The sequence below is a fragment of the Elaeis guineensis genome, chromosome 1 (genome assembly GCF_000442705.2).
Source record: "Elaeis guineensis isolate ETL-2024a chromosome 1, EG11, whole genome shotgun sequence".
NCBI lineage: Eukaryota > Viridiplantae > Streptophyta > Magnoliopsida > Arecales > Arecaceae > Elaeis > Elaeis guineensis.
The window spans coordinates 164,987,831-165,011,947 of NC_025993.2; the positions used below are offsets into that span (position 1 = coordinate 164,987,831).

A 24,117-nucleotide genomic window follows, 5' to 3' on the forward strand; every position below is an offset into this window, starting at 1 on the left:
GTTCACAAGAAAAATTTTTCTGCATGAGAAGTTACTTCTTCGGAATATGATATATGGGAACATAGAACTCGTTTCGTTCGGGGAAAGAACTTTTCTTTCCAAAATAACTTTCTAGGGAGTAATTTTTTGAAAATATGATTGTGATATATTTGGTTGATCATAAAAAATTTATTTATTTTAGAGTGACTTATATTTGGTTGAGCATCTATTTTTTCAGAAAAAACTATATAAAATATCTATGATATGCTTAATAGAGATAAAATTATATATTTTGACTCTAAAATTTTGTATAAATCATAATATCATATTTATATAAATTTAAATATAATATTAGATTATAATAATTTAGTATATTAATATAAATATTATATTAATATTAATAAAAAAATATTATATTAATATAAATATTAAAATAATATTAGTATATATAAATTTATAATATTAATATTAATATAAATATTATATTTATTAATATAAATATTAAATAATACTAATATAATATAATATAATATTTATAAAAATATTTTTTGAAAGAAAAGAAGGTCATCAATTTTTATTTCATAGAAAGTATCTTTCCATGAAAAGAACTTTGTCATTTTCTTACCTTTTAATAATCCAACCAAACAAGATGACCCATATCTATTTTTCAGAAATTGCCTTTTCCACTCTTTACATCTCGCAAACCAAATGAGTTCATAGTTTTGATATGTTTGATTAATTATGGAAAGATGATTTATTTCAATATGGTTTATATCTGTTGAGCATTTTTTTTAAAAAAAAAATTATGTAAAATACCTATTATATTTTTAATAGATATAAACCATATATACCATTTTATTCCCAAACTTGATAGAAATATTAATATAATATTTATATTAATATACATATAATATGATAAAATATTAGATCATAATATAATTTATTATATTAATATAACATTAATATATTTTGTATTGATATAATATTAATATTTTAATATACCAAATTTGTTAATATATATATTAATATATTAATATAAATATTATATCATATTAATATTAGCATAGTATTAATATAATATAATATTAATATTTATAAGAATAATATGAGAAGGTATTTTTGGAAAGAAAAAGGGTCATTGATTCCCATTGCATGAGAAGTCCAGAATCTATTTTCTCCATGGGTTTATATTTCTCATAAAATATGAGAAGTGTCATTCCATGAGAAGATTTTTTTATATTCTCTTTTCCTTTAAAACTCCAACTAAACGAGAGATTTTTCTTTACTTCTCAAGAATTGTCACTTTCTCCCTCCACTTCCCACGAACTAATTGAGTTTGAAATGTTGGAAGTGTCTTTTCATTAGAAAGAGCTTTTTATATTTTCTTTTCTTAGAACTCTAATCAAATAAAAGTCTATTTTTTAATAGATAAATATTATGAAAAAGTTAGTCAACTTTTTTATTGACCAATATATCTATGTTCTCACACTGCTCTAGGTGGATAAGTTATTTTTCGTGGATAGCATTTACATATAGAATGGAGAAAAAGTCTTATTCACTTAGAAGATGGGTAAGTCATTTTCTCATCAACTGTCATTCCTAATAACTCTTATCCTTATAATAATAATAATATAATATATAATAATATCTAATATATAATATTAATATATTATATTATTATTAAAATAAAATAAAAGATAATAATATATTATTTTAATATATATAAATATTATACACTATATTATAATATATATTTTTTATTTTATAATATATAATATAGTTTATTATATTATATTATATATAATTTATATTATCTATATTAATGAGTATATATTATATAATATTATATATTATAACATACAATATATATATATTATTATATATAATAATATTTATATAATAAAAGATATTATAGAGAAAATGGATATATCTTAGCAACTTATCTAGAAAATTAGTAATGCAAAAGGATATGGATAACAGATTCTCGAACCATTTTTTGATATATAAAAAAATATAAATAAATTATTTTTTATCTAAATATTATATAAAAATATTTATTGAAAAAATATAGATTATTGAGTAAGTTTTTTAACCTAAAAAAAATGGAGCCCAAGAGACTCTCCTCTGCTTCTTGGGAATTATCTTTTCCCACTCCATTTCCTATGATTCACAACGACTCCAATGAGATTACACTTATATAAAAAAATAAAAATTAGAAAAAAAAATCTATAATTTAGTATAAGTGCTTACGCATCATCTACACTAGGGTTGAGCAAATAATCAAAATCTGTAGAAACCTATCCAATCTGACCCAATAAACATCGGTTTCGATCGATTGAAAGATATAAATCGAATAGAATTACGTTAGAGTTTGTAAAAAAATAGATTATTTATGGTTCAATTTGGTTCTTATACTTTTAACCCATTTGAAACCAAACCTAACTGACGTAATATTTCACAAACTCACTTTGGTTTTGGGACAGTGTAATTTAGATTTTGATACTTCATTCTAAAAACTATCCTGTTATCCATTTAGATTCATAAAAATATTAATATTAAATTATTAATTAAAATATATCAATTTGAGACTATTCTAAAGTGAAAGCTTTCAGATGTAGTTACTTTCAGATAAGTAAATTTTTTCTTTTTTCTGTTTTATTTCGTGCATATTCAAAAATAAGTTCAAAATTTGTAACTTATAAGATTTAGATCTTTTTTACATTAAATTGATAAAAAAATAAAAAAAATAAGTGGGCCAATATTGAACTTAAAATCAATAATGGATAAATATTGAAGTCCAAACCAACATAATTCATCCGAATCAGCTACAAATTATTCATTTCGATTTCAAATGATTTATATATAATAAATGATTGGCAGCTGATTGAATTTTTTTCAATCTAATTAAATTTGTTCGGATAATTTTTTTTTCAATCCAGACAAATTTGATCCGTGCTCAGCCTTACTTCACATGAAGGCAGTAGTAAATTTATATCCCTGTCCCAAAGCTACGGTGCTTCCTTCCTGGAATTTTTTAGGATCAAATTTCGAGTTCTTTACTCAAATAATATTATTTTTTTAAAAAAAAATTAATTTATCTTTTAATTTATTTACAGGAATGATGCAAAATCATAAAATGTCATTTCAAATAGTATTTTTTTGATAGAAAATACTATTTGAAATGGCATTTCTTCGCTCCGTGTCATCTCCTCCCCCCATCCCCCATGGAATCAAAGGATAAAAAAAAAAATCATCGTTTGTAATGGCACTTTCAAAAGCATCATTTCAAATGGCGTTTTCAAAGACCCAGACGATTTAAGCCTCTTCTTTCCTTTCGTTTTTTGTTCTTCGCTCGTTCACCGTCGAACCTCGCTCTTTCTCCGTCCGTTCACCGTCGATCTCCGCTCCAACTGTTCTGACCGCTCCGATCGATCTCCGACGAGCTCACTATGCCGGTAAGCTCCTCTTCCCTCTCTTCTCTCTTCCCCCTCTTCTCTCCCTTTGTCGGTGGCGGTCGGCCCCCACCCCCTCGGCCCCTGGTCAGTGGCAGCCCCACCCCCCCTTTGGCCCGGCGGCGGCCGCCCCCCTACCCCACCGCCCCCCCTTTGGCCTGGCGGCAGCCCCACCCCCCCTTTGGCCTGGCGATGACCACCCCCCACCCCCCGATCCCCGACCGGTGGTAGCCCCACTCCCACTTTGGCCCGGTGGTGGCTACCCCCCCCCGCCCCTTTGACCCGGCGACAGCCCCGCCCGCCTTTAGTTCCAATTGATGATGATGAAGATATTCGAGAAATACTGATATTTTTCTTTGAAATATTAAGAATATCAATTTTTAGAATTATATATTGAAAAGGAAGATGTACCAAGTTTTGGGTACTATAGTTGGCTTTTAATCCAAGAGGGCAATACTCCTGGGCCTTTCTTGCCTTTCATAACTCCTATGGTGCAAATCAATAGTGTTGAGGCCATGTTTGCAGAACAACATTCTACTACTGCTGGCCTTAGTTGTCCAATTATTCAAAGTCCTATGGTAACTTCTCCTGTGATATCTTCTGCTATAGTGACTTTTTCTATGGTGAAAATAGTAGTAAGTGCGGGATACAACACTCATATAGGAGACTCATATAGGAGACGATGACTGGATAGGCAGTGGAATAAATTATGATAATCTAGATTTTGAGTCAGATGACAGTGAGGATGAAGATTATTGGATGGATGAGGATAGTAGCAGTGATGATGGTGATGATGAAGATGAAGATGGTGATGAAGATGTTCAGCCTGATATTAATGTAGGAGAACCTCAACCTCATTTGCACGAACTCCCATAATTTTTTAACAATATAAATTTAGATGATGGTGGTTGTGTTAGCACAGGTCAAAGATTGAACTCTGACTATCAGTGGAAGAAATTAAAAGCTCCGAAGATGTATTTTCAATATTATTTTATGTATTTTTGTGGGATTGTGTTTTTAATATTATTTTATATCCAGAGATGAACTATATTGTATGTTTTAGTTGTATTATGCAACAATATTGTGCTATCAGATATTTACTAGTAATGAATTAGTGACATTATCATTTTCATGCATTGAAAATTATATTTCTCATGAAATGAATGGCTATTATATTTCTCATGCTCTAATACACTTGGGATATATATCATTATTTTAGGTATTTTAGGTTCATTAGCGTGTTATGGCTTATGATTTACGGCATCCAAGCCCTCGAGACAGAAGTATTCTTACATTGCAAGAGCACCATCGGTCACAGACTATTTTAGATGACAGTATAAGCATTCCAATCCTACTCTTACTACTTATATTTTTTATAAAAAAAAAATCTTGTTAGAGTCATATACGTTATCTAATACTACTCTTACTACTTATATATGTAGCAGGACATGTCCCATTATATGTGGATGATGCTGTTTTTGAGGATCCATTTGATAGCGTACAACATGATCAGGCTGATCCATTAGGATGCAGGTATGTAATCAATAGCACTGATTTTACATAATAAATGACCGTATGTTTTTATATAATAACATAGTGGCTTTATTTTGGACAGATAGAGGATTCGATTGACTGGTGCTAGCAATCCAGTGCCGCACATAGTTATATATTATAGAAATCAGTTAGATCAGCAGCGTGATGATCAAATATTATGGGTGCCTTACACACCAGATATATTGACCATATTGCCCGAGATATGTCGATCAGATCAGTATGGAGGACACACGCACCTCTCATTTGCTTTGACATCATGGGGATTTATTGTTCGGAGCGCATGATGCGACAGTTTGGCATGCACCAAGATGTTCCCCCACCATGTGACACTTGAGACGCTCTCTACCATTTGGATCAACGAGGGCGACATCATCATGATTGGATTCGAGAGCATCGGGAGTATATTGATTCATGGGAGTGACGAGAGGATTTGATTGTTGCTGGTCCACCCATGCTTCCCATGATGGATTATTATGATCCATATCTGCAGTGGTACAGGAGCATCACCAGACGATTCATCTCGTCATTGATGAGTGAGCATCTCGAGATGAGGTTCCGTGCTTTGGGTGGTATGATGGATATTGTGGTAAGTATATTTTACTTTTATCTCATTTTGTTATGTTGTTATTAATATACTTATGAGTAATATTTATTTTTTTACAGTTTCAAAGGAATACATCGTTATATCATATGGCAAGGAGTGGATTCTATTCGATCACCATTGGATATAAGGATTGAGCACTTATCGATATTATGAATGATCTTATTGATACTATACGAGTTGTCTCAGAGGATAGACGACTTCAGACTGTGCCATCGGCAGTCAGAGATGAGATGTATTTATGAGAGATGGACGCATAGGAGGCCCCAGTATCTTGATATATACAGCTCTCGATAGTTGTGATATTTATACATGCTAAAATAATTTTGTAATCATTAATGTTACAATTTATACTATATTAGTTGCACAAAAATATTAATTATTAAAATTATCCAATATTTAATCATTCAACATCATTTAACCATTCAACATCATTCTTTCATACCAAGAAGATATATTCATACCATAAATCAAAAACTGCTACAAAAAATATAGTACTACATCATCACACCACACAATATATATACACCACACAACATATACAATCAAAAATTACTACATCATCACACCACAGAAGATATAAAATCTGATAATCTAATCCTTCGGATCAGCTTAAACAGCAGGGCGATAGCGACGAGCAGATGAGGATGGACGAGCAGATGAGGATAGCCTAGAGGAGGATGGCTGATTAGGAGGAGGCTGACTGAGAGGAAGCTGACTGAATTGATCACTTGAAAGATTTGAAATAAGAATATTCATCTGTTGGCCGATCCGGATAACATTCTGTAAAACTGTAGCCAATCCAGTAGAGAGAATATTTTATCTTTCTATTTTACCTGATTCTCTCTGTATCGTACTCTGAAGCACTCTAAGAGTGCAGATAATCTCGCCTAGCTGATATTGCATATATGTATGAGGCGAACATCTCTCTAATTCTTCGATACGATAGACTAAATTACGAATGTCCTATCTTATATTCTGCACTGCTGAAATAAGATTATCCAATTTTTGCTCGAACGAAGAAGAACTATGTATCTCGCTAGGATTCATACGTGCAGTGCTCTCTTCTGAAGGCGATGACTTAAGAATAGATATAATCTCTCGAGCGATTACACTAACCATATCTGGAGTCATCCTCATTTGCTCAACAGGTTCTATATCCTCCATAGACCTAGAAGGTCCTGCTTCACTCCTACATCTTTTTTTCTCAGCTGAAATATCTTCGTCCACATGTTTTCTCCTTCCATCCTTTCTAGTCCACTCACCATTAATTTTAAACCAATACATTCTATGCAGGGCTCTTTCATTGAATATTGTTGATTGTTCACCCTGAATTCTTACTCCATAATATTTAAAGATATGAGTTAACATCATGGCATAAGGCAGAGACGTTTGTGCCCTACTCACAACTTCTTGCATAATCTTGATTATCATTCTTGAAAAGTTGAGTGGGATATATTTGACTACATGATACATGATTGATAAATCCCTCTCTGTTACAGTATCAAATCCTCCAGCTCGAGATTGTATAATCTAGCAAATAATTATATGGAGTAGTCTTATTTTAATATTTAAGTATCTTTCATAAATTCTCTGAAATTGATCATGATCTCTACCCCAATAACAGTTTCTACTCTTGTAGTTCTATCTCTTCTACTGTCCCGCAGCTCACCTATGATTGGAAGTTTTAAAATTTCTCATAGTATTTCATCATTTAAATAAATTTTTTTTCTTAACTGAAGACGATACGATATGTTCTTCAAATAAAATATTCTCATAAAATTCTCTAACTAACTTCATAAATATTGGGACTTTAGCAGTGCAGATAAATTTCCATCCCATGGCTCTAATTAAGTTTGCAATCTCAAATCCCTCCGAATCTAAAAAGTTCATATCAATAATATGGCTGGAGAGAATATTTTTATCACTTACTGGAGTTCTCGAATGAGGTGACCTTGAAGGAGGAGGAGTTCTCAGAAAAGGTGATCTTAAAGGAGGAAGTGATGGTGCTTTGCTTGCTTCTTTTTTTCTTCCCCTTCCCCTTTCTTCACTTCTACTTGCTCTTTAGTGTTAGGAAAGACGCATCTTCGGAGCCATTTGTCGAGAAGGAGATGGAAGGAGGTTTTTAGCTTGAGAAGGAGATTTTTTGTTTGGATTTAAGACGTGAGTGGAGATGGTTGTAAAGATGAGAGCTAGGGATTCTGAGAGGAACAGAAGGGAAAGAAGATGAAGGAGTGGATATTCTGAACTAATTTGATGATTTAAAAATATATAAAAGTGGTGGAAGAAGCCACCTAAAATAGGCTTGGATGTAGTCGCCTAAAATCAGAAAACAACCGAGATGTAGGCATCTACATATGGGATGTAGGCGCCTACATCTGGGTTGTAGGCGCCTACAACCAGCGCCTACATCCCAGATGTAGGTGCTTACATCTTGATCCCTCTAGGCACCTACATCCTGGCTCACTCCTGTTGGGTCACGGGTGGGTCACGAGAATTTTAGGTCGAAAACTTTAGGTCAGGTCACGGCATCCGGGTGCCAAGCAAGTCACGAGTGCCTCCAACATGCAAGCGTAAGTGCACATTAGAATGGTGCTGGTTAGACATTAGCGACATCCTTAGAAATGAGCGACTGTCGGTCCAATTAGGTCACAGGCATCCGCTCACATCAGTGCACATCCATGATGATGATTGGACATCCTGGAGATCATCTCCCTCTTCCTACAGTAGGTCACCCTATAGTAGGGTGGCTCTATCTGATCACATATGATCATCGAACCACAACCTCCAGTCGGATCCGACCGAAGGATGAGAGCTAGGAGGATCCTACCAAATCTGATTGGAGGATGATCGGATCCGACCGAAGAATGAGAGCTGGGAGGATCCGATCGGAGGATGACCGAATCCGACTAGAGGATGAGTGCTAGGAGGATCCAGATCCGACCAGAAGATGAGTGCTGGGAGGATCTGACCGGAGGACGATCGGATCCGACCCGAGGATATCGGAGGATGAGAGCTAGGAGGATCCGACCGGAGGATGAGAGCTGGGAGGATCCGACTAGAGGATGACCGGATCTGATCGGAGGATAAGAGCTGGGAGGATCCGAATCTAACCAGAGGATGAGAGCTGGGAGGATCCGATCGGAGGATGATCGGATGCGACTAGAGGATGAGAGGTGGGAGAATCCTCATAAAGTCGCCATGTAGTAGGGCGGCTTTATGAGTCGCCCTTTGATATGGCGACTCTTAGAGTCACCCTTCCACACCATGATTTTTCGGGCTGATTCAGCAGCGTGAGGACAGGTTAGGTGGCACCTTTGTAAATACTTTTTGAAGAACATTATTTTCATAAATTATTTTAAAATTAATAGAAATCAGTAAAAAATCTGGTTTGGATCGGTATAGGTCGGTACGGCACCAGTATGGGGTGATATAGGGACGGTACGGATTGGTTTTCTATTTTTTTTTTTGGGCCATTGGATAGATTTTTTTGAATGGAGGAGGGTGTAACCAAAAAAATGCCATTTGTTATGGTGTCTTTGAAAACACCATTTGAAATGATGCTTTTGAAAATGCCATTTGAAATGGTGCTTTCAAAAGCGCCATTACAAATGGTGATTTTTTTTTGATCTTTTGATTTTATAGGGGATGGGGGGAGGAGATGACGGGGAGCGAAAAAACGTCATTGGAAATGACATTTTCTATCAAAAAAATACTATTTGAAATGGTATTTTATGGTTTTACATTATTCCTGTAAATAAGTTGAAAAATGTATTAGTTTTGTAAATTTTTTTTTTAATATTATTTGGGTAAAGAACTCGATGGGGAAGGAGATGACATGGAGCGAAGAAACATCATTTCAAATGACGTTGTCTATTAAAAAATATTATTTAAAATAATATTTTATAATTTTATATTATTTTTTAAAATAAATTAAAAAATATATTAATTTTATAATTTTTTTTAATATTATTTAGATAAAGAACTCACCAAATTTTTCGCTCCCCCTCCAGCTGGCCGGTTTATATGTCCTAGTGATTTTCTCGGGACACACATCGTCATGCTCTAATACCGGATCACAGCGTTCGAAAACCTTCTTTCCGCGCAAATCCTTCGATAAAAAATTCGGGCATCTTCATAACTGGGAATGCGGAACCAAGTTTCCCTCTAAACCCCCCACCTTCGAACGGCTCCGAAACCCTAGTCCCGGCTCCGGACGTCGCGAATTCATTCGAAGCCCGCTCTCATTCTCGCCGGAATCCATGGATTCGAGAGAGGAGGGGAAGGAGCTCCGGAGCGCCGGTGAGCTCGACGACGAGACGATCGCGAAGAAGCGCTCTCGCCGGGTGAGCTTCGCCGAGACCACCGCCGTCCACGTTTTCGACCGCGACGAGGACTTCGAGACCCCGCCGGACTCAAAGCCGGCCTCGACCGACAGCCCCGGGCCTGCCGGAGGGGTGGTAGGGTTCCAAGGAGACCAGTCAGATAGTGATGATTCCAAGGGTTTCGCCCACGAGGAACGGGAGGACGACGAGGACGAGGACGAGGACGGAGAGCAGGAGCGGTTTGTGAGGGACATGGATTCCTCGTCACCTGGAAGCGCCGTTGGATCGGTGACTTCAAATGATGGTATTCTTAGTAAAATTTTTTATTTTTTAAAGTGTAATTTCATAGTATTTTCCCTAATTTCCCCCGGCTGGAAAGTTGTTGCTTAATGCGTCCAATCGAGTGGACTTGTGAAAATCCTTTCTTTGTTTATCTTCAGATTAAAATTTTACAATCATCTCTGCAGATTGCTATCTTCTTTGTAAATTCTTATCAATTTCGATTCACCCATGGAAAGAATTGATCTGACCAGCCTCTTCTCTCACAAATTTCACATTATCCATAAAATTCACTTTTTAATGAAGAAACTGATTGCTGAAGTCTTCCTTGATCCTTTGCTGCGCCCCTTGACCAGATGATAACTTTTTTGGGCCCGTATCAACGAGTTTTATTAGATCGGGGAGACTCTCTGAAGCTGGAATATCAGATGATGAAAATCATGATGTTACCCTGGATTCCACAACATTTTCGTTGCATTTCCGTAATCTTGCTCCCCCAGATGACCGCACCACGAACTCAGCAGGAAGCATCAGGACACCAACAGGAGATACAGTACCTGCTGACAGTGGGAACCACATGGTCCCTGCAAGATCTAAGAAGCTGTTGTCTCACAGCAAGCTTTCTGATGGGAAGCTGAGTGGCAGTGGGGGTGGCTCAAGTAACATGAGTCTGATAGTGAATGACACTCATAGATATGATTATGCAAAATTATCACCCACATCAGAAGCGCTGCTGAGTGAAGTAAACAAGTGCATGCAGTCCAATTCTCCAAATGGTGACAGTAGAATCATGACGTCTGATGAACATATAGGTGTAGTTCCAGTTGCAAAAGAATCTGAAAAGGATGAAGGACATGTCAGTAATGTAGCTGCACTGGATGATGTGCCTGATGATCAACTTGTTGGTCCATATCTTTCAAAAGATGTTTCAATGGGTGCTGTCACTGAACAAGCGGATAGCGAGCATCTCTCTCCTATTATGAAAACAGATCTACCTGTGGATAAATCAATCAATGAAAAGACAAAGGTGAGAAGCCTTTAGATTTGGTTTGATTCCACCTGATGATTTTATTCCAGCCAAAAAGTTACTTATATTAGGTGCAGAATATTGGCGCCTATGCCATGTCTTTGTTTGCAAATAGCATAGGAAATAGGAGTTTTATGCTATATAAATGAACTTGACATGAGGTCAGGTGCTAACCATAATAAACTGAAACTGAAGATAATTACACACAGGATTTCCTTTTCTATTTAAACACACAGCATAGCGGGTATGAGTAGGTCATTTTAAAACTCTGCTATGTGCAGGCAAAGACTCATGGATTGCAAAGTTCTGTTATTGATAAACTGTTGAATGATAATCTCCATTTTTAACCTTCTGTTTTGTAGTCGAAAGAGATACAAAGGAAAAGCCTATATATCTGTTGTCGGTCATACATATATTCATATATACACACACATGCACATGCATGTGCAAGCACACACGCATACATGCACGGATATACATGCACACATGCATGCCCAATCGCACACACACATATACACATATTGATCCACTAGAAAATGTTTATCTTTATTTACTAAAAGAGGACATCAACTTATTTTGCAAGTTGACATTTGTTTGCAACCATTTAATACTTCAATTTCTTGGAATTTAAAGTCTTGTCATTTCTTATTTCAGTGAATGCTTTATGCCCATATGATCGATCTATTTAGTCTGATCCTTCAATGATTTTTTTTAGCAGGTGGAGTTTTTTTTGTATTCTTTTCACATATTGATCTTCATTAAAACGTCACCGTTCCACCTCAAATTACAAATCACCACTATGAAATAAAATCTTATAAATTAGAAGTATTGCTTTAGATATGCTGGCCAGATAGTTAATTTGAAATATTCTGAATCACTTGCAGGGAACGGTTTCTCCCATAGCTAAGGGCTTTTGCAGAGATGTTCATGAGGCAATTCAGTCTGATACAGTGGAAGCCACTGCTCAAAATTCTGACATGCTCTCACCTCCATATAGAGGGTCCAGGAGCAAGTTCATTTTGCAATCTGCTCATGTACACCAAGCACTTTTTAAAGATCAACTAAGTGGGAGCCAATACTTTTCCAATTCTTCCCCTCTATCTGCCAGAGAAGTTCTGGTTCCTGCATTGATGATCACAGATGGTCAACAACAAGAACAACAACTTGAATCTGATTGTGGAATGCGTACTCCAAAAAATGCTGTTCAACCCTTTGAGTCTCCATCACAAGGGTCTGTATCCTCTTTACGTGCCAAGCGGCAGCGGCTTTTTCTTGATTCTGCTGTTTGTTCTGTGGGTAAATTGACAGATAGTTCTGCTAGAGAACAACCTCCTTCCTCTTTGGAGCTGCAACTTGTAAAACATAGTGAGAGAATTTCAGCTATTAAAAATCGCATGTCAAAATTCACAATTCCTGAGACACCAATATTTAGGAATCCCAGAGTAGCAACACCAAGAAAGGATCATTTGCCACTTGAGCCGGATGGTACATTGGAAAGGATGAGTAATAATCCCAGCACGAAACTTGTGTGTCTCCCTGTTATGAACATGGAAGAGAACTTTACGAGTTCTGTTCGAAGGAACAGAGTACAGGGAATGAGTGTTGAATTAAATCATCCATGGAATGACATTAGGGAATGGACACACAGTGAGAAAAATGAAGCATCTGGTGAAACTATAAAACCAAATGAAGCTGCATCTTCATCTAACCCAGAAACAAAAATCAACCAGAGTCCATTGATCTCTCAATGCTTCACTGAAGAGGTCTCTATCCTTGGTGAACATGGTTCATCTCCAAGGCAGACTATGATTAAACTCAAGGAAAATAGTCTGGTTTCTGATAGTGTACACAAAGTCGACCATCAGGATTTCTGTGCTGTTCAAGAATCAACTTCTGTTCAAGATCTTGATCTGTTTGGAAAGAAAAGAAGAAGTGAACAAAATCTTATCATGGATGAAGACCGTGCCAGTAAAACAAGCAAAACAGAAAAGAGTCCAGACGTTTCACCTGAAGTTGCAGTCAGTGGATCTGGATTTTCATTGGGAAGTCAGGGGGGATGCAACAACGAAGCTCATGATTTTGGAGGCCAATCACCAGTGACACATTGGACTAATGTATTTGTATATCTTGTCTTTTAATATTCATTTCTATAATATCTCCTTTCTCTTTACAGGAGCATTAGGAATTATTTTCTAGATTAAATAAATCTAAGATTTCCACATTGGATTATTGTCATTTATGTCCATTTTGCAGATGTTCGCCAAAATATCTGAGGCAACAAAACTAGCATTTTCACCATCCATGCATAAGCTTAGTTTGCAAGAGGTATGTTCCATACCATTTTGATACTTATACATTGGGTATGTGAGCTTGAAGCCTTCATAGAAAAGAGCACTTTGCAAGGTATTCAACGTGTGATGGCCATGGAATTGTATGTGGCTAAAGAATTTGTTGGACTGCTCTTTGTATTTGCATATAGATGCTAAAATTGAAGATACAATTCCATAAAGATGAATTAACACCAAGATGAGATGTTGTTATGATAACTTTATGAAATGGTCAAGTTGTAGTTAGTGAAAGCTAGGATGAGCCCCCTGTAAGGTACGGGGTTTATTTTTGGCTGAGTGATTCAAGAGATGACCTAGAACAAAGATGTACAGAATTGGCTTAAGGGATCTAAGTTCATCAAGATGAGATACATGACTTTGTACTGGAATGAATAGCAGAGCACGGTAGCCACCAGCATGTAGTTTATCACCTTTTTTCTTAATTGTTGATATACTTTTCAATCGCAAAAGTCTTTTTTACCTAAATAACATCCAGAGTTCATTTCTTGATTTTTCAATTCATTCTTGAATCTCCTGATAATATGTTTTCAGCTCGTGCACTTTATCTCATTTTCCCACTGTTTGTTGTGAAGCTTCACATTTTGGAAGACATGTTGGCTGAGTTGCAAATGGCTAGAAAGTATGAGAGGCTTTCAGCTTCCCTGGTATGTGAACTGACTTTTTTTTTTTTTTCCATTTAACAAGAACTCTTTTACAAAGTTTAGTCCTATTACTTTCGCAATTTTGCTTACAAAATGAATATTGGCACTGTTGCAATACTCATCGAATCTACCAATCTTTATTATGGCCAACCAAGAGCTATTTGATTGTTATTGCAGAGAAATCATGATCGCTTGGGTGACTTACATCATCAGAGGTACAGTTTCAGATTTTTAAGAGAGGGGTCTGTCTTGTATCCATCTATCAAAGACAAGGGAAAAGTATTGTTTTGAAAGTGTAAAAACTGATTAAGTATCTGCTATCCAGAGTAGCTGAAGTGAGATCATTGCAAGACAAGCTTTTATATGAGCAGGCAAAACTACAGATAAGACGTGTCAAGCTAGATCAATTACATGTAAGATTTTACTTGTTTAGTTAGGATTTTAATGCTCTGAAGCTGTGGTTAGCTGCTAATTCAGCTAACTTTGTTTTGGTTGCAGAATAAAGCACAGCTAACTCAGTCAGGAATCCGGGAATGTTGTAATCTAAAATTAATGTTTTCACAGCTTTCTCTTCCAAGTACAAGAGCTTCTAAAACTAAGGAGGACCATCTTCACTCAGTTTCATCCATTTCTAGTAGTAAAAATCAGGTACCATGGAAAATTGAAAATTCCTGTAACCTATTTAGCCTGCGTAGTCACAATTTTGCATGCATTACAAATGTCATTGTACTGTTGACTTGTTTTGGAGAGTTTCACATCTATGTTGTAACATCTAAATTTTTTTGTTTGTAATTACTGAGCTATTTTTTTCCCATTTTGCCCTTTTTTACTCTGTTTCTGTGGAATTGTTATGTGTGGATGTTTTTATGTCTATTGTATTCATGTTTAGTCATTTTATTTAAATCATTGCTATTTGGTTATTTGTGATATTTCTAACTGGGGCTATCTCTTCTGGTTTTGATGTTCACTGAAGCCTCAGGATACAGATCATTTGATGTTGAAAGAGTAAAATAAGAGTAATAGTTATCTTATTGTGGTATCTCAACATTGCTATAAGGTTGGGTCTTAAATCATAAACCATAAGAAAAGAAATATAGATAAAAAACTTGGAATGTTTCAACCATAAATGGTGTGTTGATGTCTCTTGGCTTCCTGCTCAGCTCCTTTCTTGTATCTCTTTTTTTGTATTCTATTCCTTCTCCACTTTCCTCCTTACACATTTTCTGCTTTCATTGTCTGCTGCAATTGTTGACTGTTGAAGTGGCAATTGCTATATGCATTAGCTTCCAGTGCTTCCTTTGATGGCTGCAGCCACTGCTGCACCATTGCTAGTGAAACGAAAAGGGGAGAACAGGGACAGCAAGAGGGGCAGAGAAGGAAGAAAATGATGAAGAGGAAGTTAAGAAAGGACAAAATAGGAAACATTTATTATAACCTGATCTAGTCATTGTATTCTTTCCTTTTCTCTCTTTCATCCTCTTCTAAGGCTCTTTTAAATTTGGGCATGATAATGCAATGGAAAAAGGGAATGGAATTCTACTGCTGCTTTCAATTTTTCCAGACCTGAAAACATCATTAAATGCCAGGCTACTCATGCTTGGAATACTGCTTCAGCTCCTGTGTCAACCTAGATGACTGCTTAATCTTGAATCACCTAGGCCTTAGGTGACTATCATGGGAGGTGCACCACTTGATCGCATATAGTGATATAGATGGCTGTTTGGCCTACTTTTTGAAGCAATGTGCTTATGATGTGAACATTTATTTTTTCTTCTTTATCTGCTGATATCCAACTTTATTTCTAGCATAATCCTTCACTATTTGTACATGAAACCATCACAAATCTCCTAGAGTTTTTTCCTGCTTTTCTTTCTGATTCTTGTATGCATGCTATATTAACTCTTCTTTTCATCATTGTATCTACTCATCTGTTGCTCCTATTGATGCCCCAACATTTTAAGCTGGAAATTTGAGTTTTTGTTTTGTCGGACAAGCTTTGTTGCTTTTCCCTCTCCAGTTGATGTAAGTTCATCTTCTTGTCACTAAAATGATGTGCTATCTACAACTTGCCATTTGTTGCCCATAGGCAACAGATGTCCAGTTATAATGTGAGACAGGCAAGGAATGGCCTAGGAACGTTTTACATTTCTCAGTACAACCAGGCTAAATTGCAGTGGTTGAATGTGGGTGTGCCTTATCTTCATACGACTAGGTTAAGTTTTGGCATGCTTCTTAATGGAATACCCGTTTGAATTTAATTTTATTCCATGTATTCAGAACTCATTTATGATTCCCTGCTGACAAAAACAATGCAATCCTACACTATCTTCATTTGATTGAGGTACTTCAATATGCACACAAGCAGCAAAAGAGAAAAGGTTTTTCTTTTTTCCGTTGTTTTTTTTTTTTTTTGGGGTGGGGGAGAGGGAGACTGTAGCTGAATATGGAAAGTGCAAGCCATTTCCACATTTCTGAAGCTACCCTGTTGCTATTTATCATTGTTCTGAGCCCGTTTTAGTTCGACTTGAATTTGATAAAAGATAAATAAACCATTTCATTGTTGCCTACCCATTTTTCATTCTTGCATTTCCTCGTCTTTCATGGATTATTAGTCTGATTTATTTTATTGACATGATGAGGCCTTTAAAAAATGAATTTATATATGAGGACTTCTTTGCCTATTAATCCACATAAACTGCTTCTTGCATGTCTGTGGATTGTTAAACTTGTCTGTGGATGATGCTTTTCCAGGGGCAACACGACAGAGTGATATCAATGAGACAGGAAGTCAAAATGCTGGAGCAAAAAGTGGAGCACTTGATGAAATCTCTTGGTGCTTGTTGCAAGATAAAAGGGAATTTGAACTGTGATGAGATTATTAAAGCTGCCAATGAACATTTAGAAAAGAGAAAAAGCTGTAGGATCATTCACCAAGATTTGCGGGTACACCTTTCTGTTTCCTCTGACATTCTGTTCATTGTACTGCTATAGCCATTTATTTTCTGCTGCTGATGGAGTTCTGGTTCATTCTAGCTATGGGAGTTGAGCAACATAGTGAAAAGTAATGATCAACATGACATTGTTCTCAACTATTGCAATTTACTCTTCCAGAGGTGGTTAATTTTTGCTTATTTTTCCTTCCTAGTGTAAGATAAATAAAAATATTTGTCCACTGCTGTTCTATGTTTTACTCATGTTTGCTTAGGTTTTATTTAACAGGTTTACAGTAAATGGCAGCCAAACTTCAAGTATAGCTGCCAAAATCTCATTAAATGATTCAAACATCGAAAAGGTTCTAGATTTACAGTCTCATTCTGTTGGATACACTATCTTGTTTTTGACTGTCCACTTCTGATATGATAATGTAGTCTAAATAAAACATTTAGGGTTATCTGCTTATATCACGGTGATGTTGTCCAGACTTTCCCAAACATGAATGCTTGTGCAGCCTTTGAGTTTGTTTTCAAAGCCAAGGATGATCACAGACTTTCTGGTTCAAAATGTCTTCAGCAAAAGACACTGGTAAGCCACTTTTACCTGTATTCAATTTTTCTTAATTGTTAACATTTTCATTTCACTTTCCACATGTTTACAGGACCATGTAGAGGTCACCTGGAATTTTTTCTTCTGCATATCCTTCTCTAGCAAACTTAACATGTGAATTTATTAGAATATGCCTCACACCTGGACAGTCTCTGTCTTCTTTCAGTATAATATATTCTTACTGCGAAAATAGCTAATTCTGGGTTTAACTTGATATATATAATTAGTGAGATCCAATTATAAGGTGAATGATAAAGTAGTTAAGTTGCGCATATGAATGGTATATGTTAGCTATTTGGTGCATAGTTTTCCTTCTTTGTAACCAAACTTTAGACTTCCTAACTGGTTGCCCAAACTTTTCTCTTTATTTATTACCTTTTTTGTTCTGAAAAAAGCTTCTCATGGATACAAACACCCAAAGCTATTGGATTGCTCAACCTGAAGATCCCTCCTCCCATTATCCCTCTACCAATCATCATATTTTTTCCCTTCTCTCAGTCATCTCTGATCTTCAACAAGGCCACACCTCATTTGACCTTTCTAATTAAGATCATGAGACAAATGCCATGTCCTCGAACTTTTACATATGATCAGGCTGATGCTATGATTTTTTTTTCAGAAAAATATGGGATATTTTTACATGGGTCAGATGGTTTGGCTTGAGTCGGCAGGTTCAGGTTTGTCAATGCTATGCCACTGATGGGTTTATTCAAGTTTCATGCCAGGGCTTGTGCTTGCTGATATCGGTAATTGATTTGGCCCATGTCAACCCTCATAATCATAGAATAAAACTCTTGCACAGTTTATCCCTGTTGTGCTGAATAATTTTTCCATATCCGTTGATACTCAGGTGCAGGACTGGACTTGGATGATATAGTCCAGAACTCTAGATGGCTTGTGCTCTAAAGATATAAATACTTCTAATGGGAGTCTGAGAAATATAAGTGTCACATCACGAGTATCCAGCAAGTGCTACTGAAGGATGGCCTCTGGTCAGCTACTGTGGGGTATTTTGGCTTTATGCTGTCTATGACTCCACAAACGTGATGTGAGTTTTCAATAGGAAGGGACAAACAAGATAGTTTAATGGTTTGTCATGCATAACATCGAATTCCAATGCAAGACTTGTATGACAAAATGGAGAACAATTGAAAGGCATAAAGGAGGATGAAAACAAAGAGAGAGGCAAAATTGTGAATTCAAAATGTGAGGATCCGTGCGGGCGTGTATTTAGTCGCACATCGGTTATTCGCTAGGAAGATCTTGGTTACTTATACAGGACTAAGGAATCCAAATAATATTTTCCGGCTAGCCTTTTTGGGTAACATCCAGGATGACACAAAATATCTAGAAAGGCCAACTACCATTCGCCTAATTGGTTAGCACTTGACCCGTAAGGGCTTGCCCTTCAGGAGGTCCAAAATTCAAATCTTGGGTACTAAGAAAAAAAGTAGTGAAGTGTCAAATCTCATCAATATAATTATATTTGGGGCATGTTTAGTTTGGTGGAGTTGAACTCTGGATTGGGAATGGGAATGGGTGACTTCCATTCTAGCCGTTTGGTTGGGGGGAGTCCTATCTGATTCCAGGAGGGAATAGGAATGCCCTAATCCCCTAAAACCCAATCCATACTCTCCTCTTGTATTCAAATTCTATTCTAATTCTGATTCTGGTTACCAACCAAACACGTCAGAGGATATGGCCATTTCAATTTCCATTCCAATCCATTCTTATTTCGATTCCGATTTTGATTCTAGTTGCGAACCAAACACTCCCTTGTAGAAATCGAATCAGGAAGCAACAAATAAGTTTGATTAAGCCAATGAGTTCTTATTGGAACCCAAATCCAATCCAGTGGGTTGGTCTTCAAAGTGATTTGCTTGCCACTTCTCAATGCATACAGAACGCACATGCTGAGTTAACTACATGAGCATACATTAATGGTCATGCCTCTTTCATGTATATTCTTGTTAGTGTCTTGACAGAGGGCAATGGCTTTGCATGGTATGCCAATTTTTGGTCTGCAGGTCATTCTCTTGTGGTGCATGGGGTGGTAGATTTGGCTTTTATACATCACTTACAGTGTAATAGTGTAAAGGGAAAAGTTAGTAATTATGCACATAAGAGTTTTATAATATTGATCTCTCTCTCTCTCTCTCTCTCTGTGTGTGTGTGTGTGTGTCTGTGTGCGCGTGCGTGTGTTTGTGTGCGATTTTATCTTGATTTAATGCTCAATCACTTGAGCACCGCATATGAACATGCCCACAGTCACACATTTCAGACACAACCCTAAAACTTTATCCCATCTATACAGGTTTGGGAAATCATTCTATTCGTATCATGATATTATGAGACACTGCTTAGTTCTCAGGGCTTTTTTTGAGCTCATGAGTCTTTATTGGAATTTGATCTTAGCATGCATCAGTCGGTGATTTGTGAAGTTCTGTTGGTGCTTTTTTTTTTTTTAATAAATGCTTGCTTCATACCTATAACTTTACATTACTCTATAGATGTTAGCATACAAGTCTCCTGTTATGGCACTACATTTCATTTTAGCCCGTTCTTAAGTCTCCAGTCTCACTCATGCTAGCTGTTTGTGCAGGAAACCAGCTTGCTTCTGGGTACCCTAGTTGATGTGCTTGAAGAAGTTCAAGTTACAAGAATGGAATTGTTAAATTTGACGCACTCGACCTTCCATTCTCATCCCTGTAAGTCATGTTCACTTTATATTCCTTTTATCTATTTATTTATTTTTAAAGTTCTAGGTGTTATTCTCCTCTGCATGCAAGAGGATTTGATTGTTTTTTCCTTTTCAACTATTTACGATACCTAAATCATGCCCAAAAAAAATCAGAGTACCTAGATGATATTTGCAGGAACTTTGTATGTTGGAAGATAATCAAACTTTGCCTTTTGGTCTGTGTTGTTACTTATTTAATAGTAGTTAGTGGCAATCCACTCACCTTTCATTGGAAGCTACATAACTGTTGCATATGTGGAACAGAGTTGTATAGAGATGGTGACCAATAGTTAATGCTTACACATAAATATTTGAAAGAAAAATTTAGGTAAATCTATAATAGGGGAGTGAAATTTGGCACCCACTCTGGAATCTGCAGTTGTGAGCAACCAAGAAAACAAGTCTCTTAATTTTTTAATTATTTATTTATCATTTTCAGTTAGATCTCATACTTTTTTGTTTTAATTTGATTACTTTCTCCTTGAATATTTGCTTATTAATTTACAAACTGTAAGATTTTTTCCCTCTTCCAGATGAGACTATCTGGCACCTTTAGCTGGAATTATTAGTTAAAGAGGATTTATAAAGATGACCCCATGTGGTCGAAAGTGGGTTTTGTGATCATGGCTAAGTTAAGAAGGTGTAGTTGCTATTCTTGGGTTCATATCTGACTTGGATAGCAGAATTTTGGGAAACATAAAAATAGTAAATTGACTGTTCCATTTGGTTCATTCAATTTGCATTGATTCATAATTATGCGTGTTCCATTGTAGACAGCCTTTTTCTCAAGTAGTCTTTTTATATGCTGATTTGATTTATGCTATGTGCCATGGCCTAGTTTGGATCTCCAATACATGTGCTGAAGACTTGAGCTTATTATCAAGAACCAGCCATAGACATCTCTGTATATTTTATTCACTGATGAATGATTACTTGGTATTTGCATTGTTTTCAGCGGGCCAACTTGAGTTGCAGCTCTGTTTTATGAATCTCAGGAGGGGGTGGAAAGTTACATTGATTCTCGACATGACCAATCTAAATTGGTGAGTTTAGTATTTCAGCAACAAACTTTGTATATGAATGATCCTCTCAATGATCTTTTGTTCGGAAACAGTGCTGTCTATCCCTCTGAGCCATCTGAGCTGCAGTTCAAGATATCTGGGACACACACAACACTGCCACTGTCAGTCTCAAATGAAATATTTTCTGCACTTCAGAGCCTTCAAGGTGGACATTTAATGATTGCAAGGTTCTGCCGGTTGATATCCCAGGCAGTTCGGGCTTTTTCAGGTTGATAGGAATTCTAAGAACGGCTGAATTATCACCTATTATTTCTATTTTGTTGGAGCTGATTGAGGAATTTGCTGGAGAATTAATTGTTTTGTGATTGCTGGTGATAATGTCCATGATTCAGATCCATACTGTAGGAAGTCTGCCTCATTGAGCATCCCTCTATTTTGCTGACTGCATATGTTCATGGAGTAGATGCCTCTGTCGGTTGTGCACTCTGACTTTAGGGGGTTAAATGTGCATGCGTGAATTATACTCACCAATGTTCTCTCCTATGCATCTCCATGTAATCTAAGTTCCTGCAGAAGTGAGAGAAACTCAGAGCAAGGTAAAATTTTGTTTTCTCTGAATATTGGTAAGTTGCACAAGAATATTTCATCATATAATACACATATCCTGACGTTATTTAAAAGTTATTATCAAAGTATTATATTGTTATTTCTGATCGTTTGTTATTTCTGATCATTTGTAATTGTTAGACCACATATTATACTATCTACGTTTTGAATAATATTTTTGTTTATACTTTTTTTGGATTAATTTTCCTGATCCCAAAATATTCTCTGAACTTTGCTCATAAAGAACCGCATGAATTTGATTGGCAGAATGTCCTGGTTTACCTCGTGTTCCTGGACTTCAGAAGCCTATCTTGTTACTGTTGCTTTCTATGTTCTGGCATGCGTCAAGTGGTGCACACCTTAGCTTGCAATCCAGGACCTCTCATTAGTTACCTCACAGACTTGTTAAAACTAATTAACGGGTGAATATATGGTATATTTTTTTGTAAATTTAGGTACAGTTTCCATTTTATCTAATGGCTGCTGTATCTGAGAAAACCTCTCTACCAATTGAGAACCTTGGATGAAAGAGAAACTATGCAGCGTCATGCACGAAGGTATTTGGAGTTGCATGTCATTTTGCTCCTGTGCAACATATTAATTGAGAAAATATCCTATCTGAACTTAACAATTCTGATTTCAGCACTGGGGCCAGCTTGTCCTCTTTCTTTATCAGTTTAATGGACAAAAGTTATCTGGCAGGTTAAAAATGAGAACTAAAACTCATCACCGGATGGGGCATCTCTTATACTCCGTTCACCTCGATACGCATATGGATGCAAATCATGAGCTATTGATGTGGTTCATAAGAGTCATTTGCATCCTTACTGCAGTAAATTAGAATATATCCATCTCCCCGGCATGCATTAAGTACCCAGTCTCTGTGCAGGCGACGGAACTGCTCTTCCTCCCAAACTAGTTCCAGCATACCATCATCGTAGTTTGGACTGAGGTGATACAATTTCCGATGTTATCTTCCTTTTGGATTTGATGTCAGGAAGCGGACAAAAACGGCTTCACAATGGACAGGTGGGTGCACATTTGGCAAATGTGAAGCCAAAATACAAGGTTTTCGACAACTGGCAAACTGGAAGCCCGTACAAATACTTCCACCGGCACATCCCAGCGTCATGGCGCTGATCTGGAAGGATAATGGTGGCTCCGAAGGCCACGTCGAATTGGTTTTGCCTCAATTAAATAGCCATCGAGTACAAGGAATGTTTCCACGTGTTATTTGGGTTGGTGAGGTATCATCGCCCACTTAGTTTTAATAATATTATCCCTAGTGGTACTGAATTTGATTTGAGGATCTCCGTGCGGTGCTCAAATTTTTTTTTTTAATGTTATCTCCCCTGTGGCACGCGTACGAGGAATTAGAGGAAAGTGTTGGAGAAAGCCAAACTTCCCTGGAAAAGGCTGAAGCTAATCTGATTTGGAATAAAGTAGAATAGTTGTTGCTTCTGATTCATTACCATCAATCAAATCCAACCCACCCCACTGGCATGTATTCCCAATCAGGACCATCCAAGTGGCATGGCCTCCCTCTTTTGTCATTCCCGTGCTGGCCATCACTAACGAAAAATTATTAGTTGGGTCAAATTCATTAGTCCCAATCAATCCAACCAACTACTAAATGCATGCTCATATTACTTTATTTTTTTTTCTCTTTTTATTTTTTACTATATAGATTGATTTATGATTGAATTAATCTGCATCGAGACGATGAATTTGATCTAATCAATAATTTTTTTATCACTAATTTTTTTAAAAATGATATATTTGATTATATTTTTTAATTTTTGATTTTTATTTTTTAAAAAATATTTTTTATTTTTTTAATTTTTATTAAAGAATAAAAATAAAAATATAAAAAATATATTTGATAACTATTTGCTATAAAGCAAAAAGAAAAAACAAATATATTTAGTAAGTATATAATATTTTACTATTATTTTATATGCTAAAAAATAATATTCAAATCATTGAATCAAATCATATGC

The 24,117-nt window shown here is 36.2% G+C and overlaps 1 protein-coding gene and 1 pseudogene across 2 annotated transcripts; both read left to right on the forward strand.

Moving 5' to 3' along the window:
• Positions 1 to 9,647: 9,647 nt before the first annotated feature.
• Positions 9,648 to 22,191, forward strand: LOC105060513 (uncharacterized). 2 transcript variants are annotated; one of them, XM_029260566.2, is made up of 16 exons: positions 9,650 to 10,215; positions 10,547 to 11,217; positions 12,102 to 13,331; positions 13,471 to 13,542; positions 14,138 to 14,209; positions 14,384 to 14,421; positions 14,532 to 14,619; positions 14,705 to 14,854; positions 16,958 to 17,149; positions 17,240 to 17,319; positions 17,426 to 17,498; positions 17,627 to 17,728; positions 20,352 to 20,457; positions 21,445 to 21,532; positions 21,604 to 21,779; positions 21,904 to 22,191. In XM_029260566.2, the coding sequence occupies exons 1-16, from the start codon at positions 9,849 to 9,851 to the stop codon at positions 21,951 to 21,953; spliced, it is 3,555 nt and encodes a 1,184-aa protein (XP_029116399.1). In that variant the 5' UTR covers positions 9,650 to 9,848; the 3' UTR covers positions 21,954 to 22,191. The 2 variants fall into 2 exon arrangements, with proteins under 2 accessions (XP_073103125.1, XP_029116399.1); XM_073247024.1 differs by lacking the exons at positions 21,445 to 21,532; positions 21,604 to 21,779; positions 21,904 to 22,191 and adding an exon at positions 18,369 to 18,495 and having other exon boundaries at positions 9,648 to 10,215.
• Positions 22,015 to 23,578, forward strand: LOC140857055 (uncharacterized; annotated as a pseudogene).
• The last annotated feature ends 539 nt before the right edge of the window (positions 23,579 to 24,117 follow it).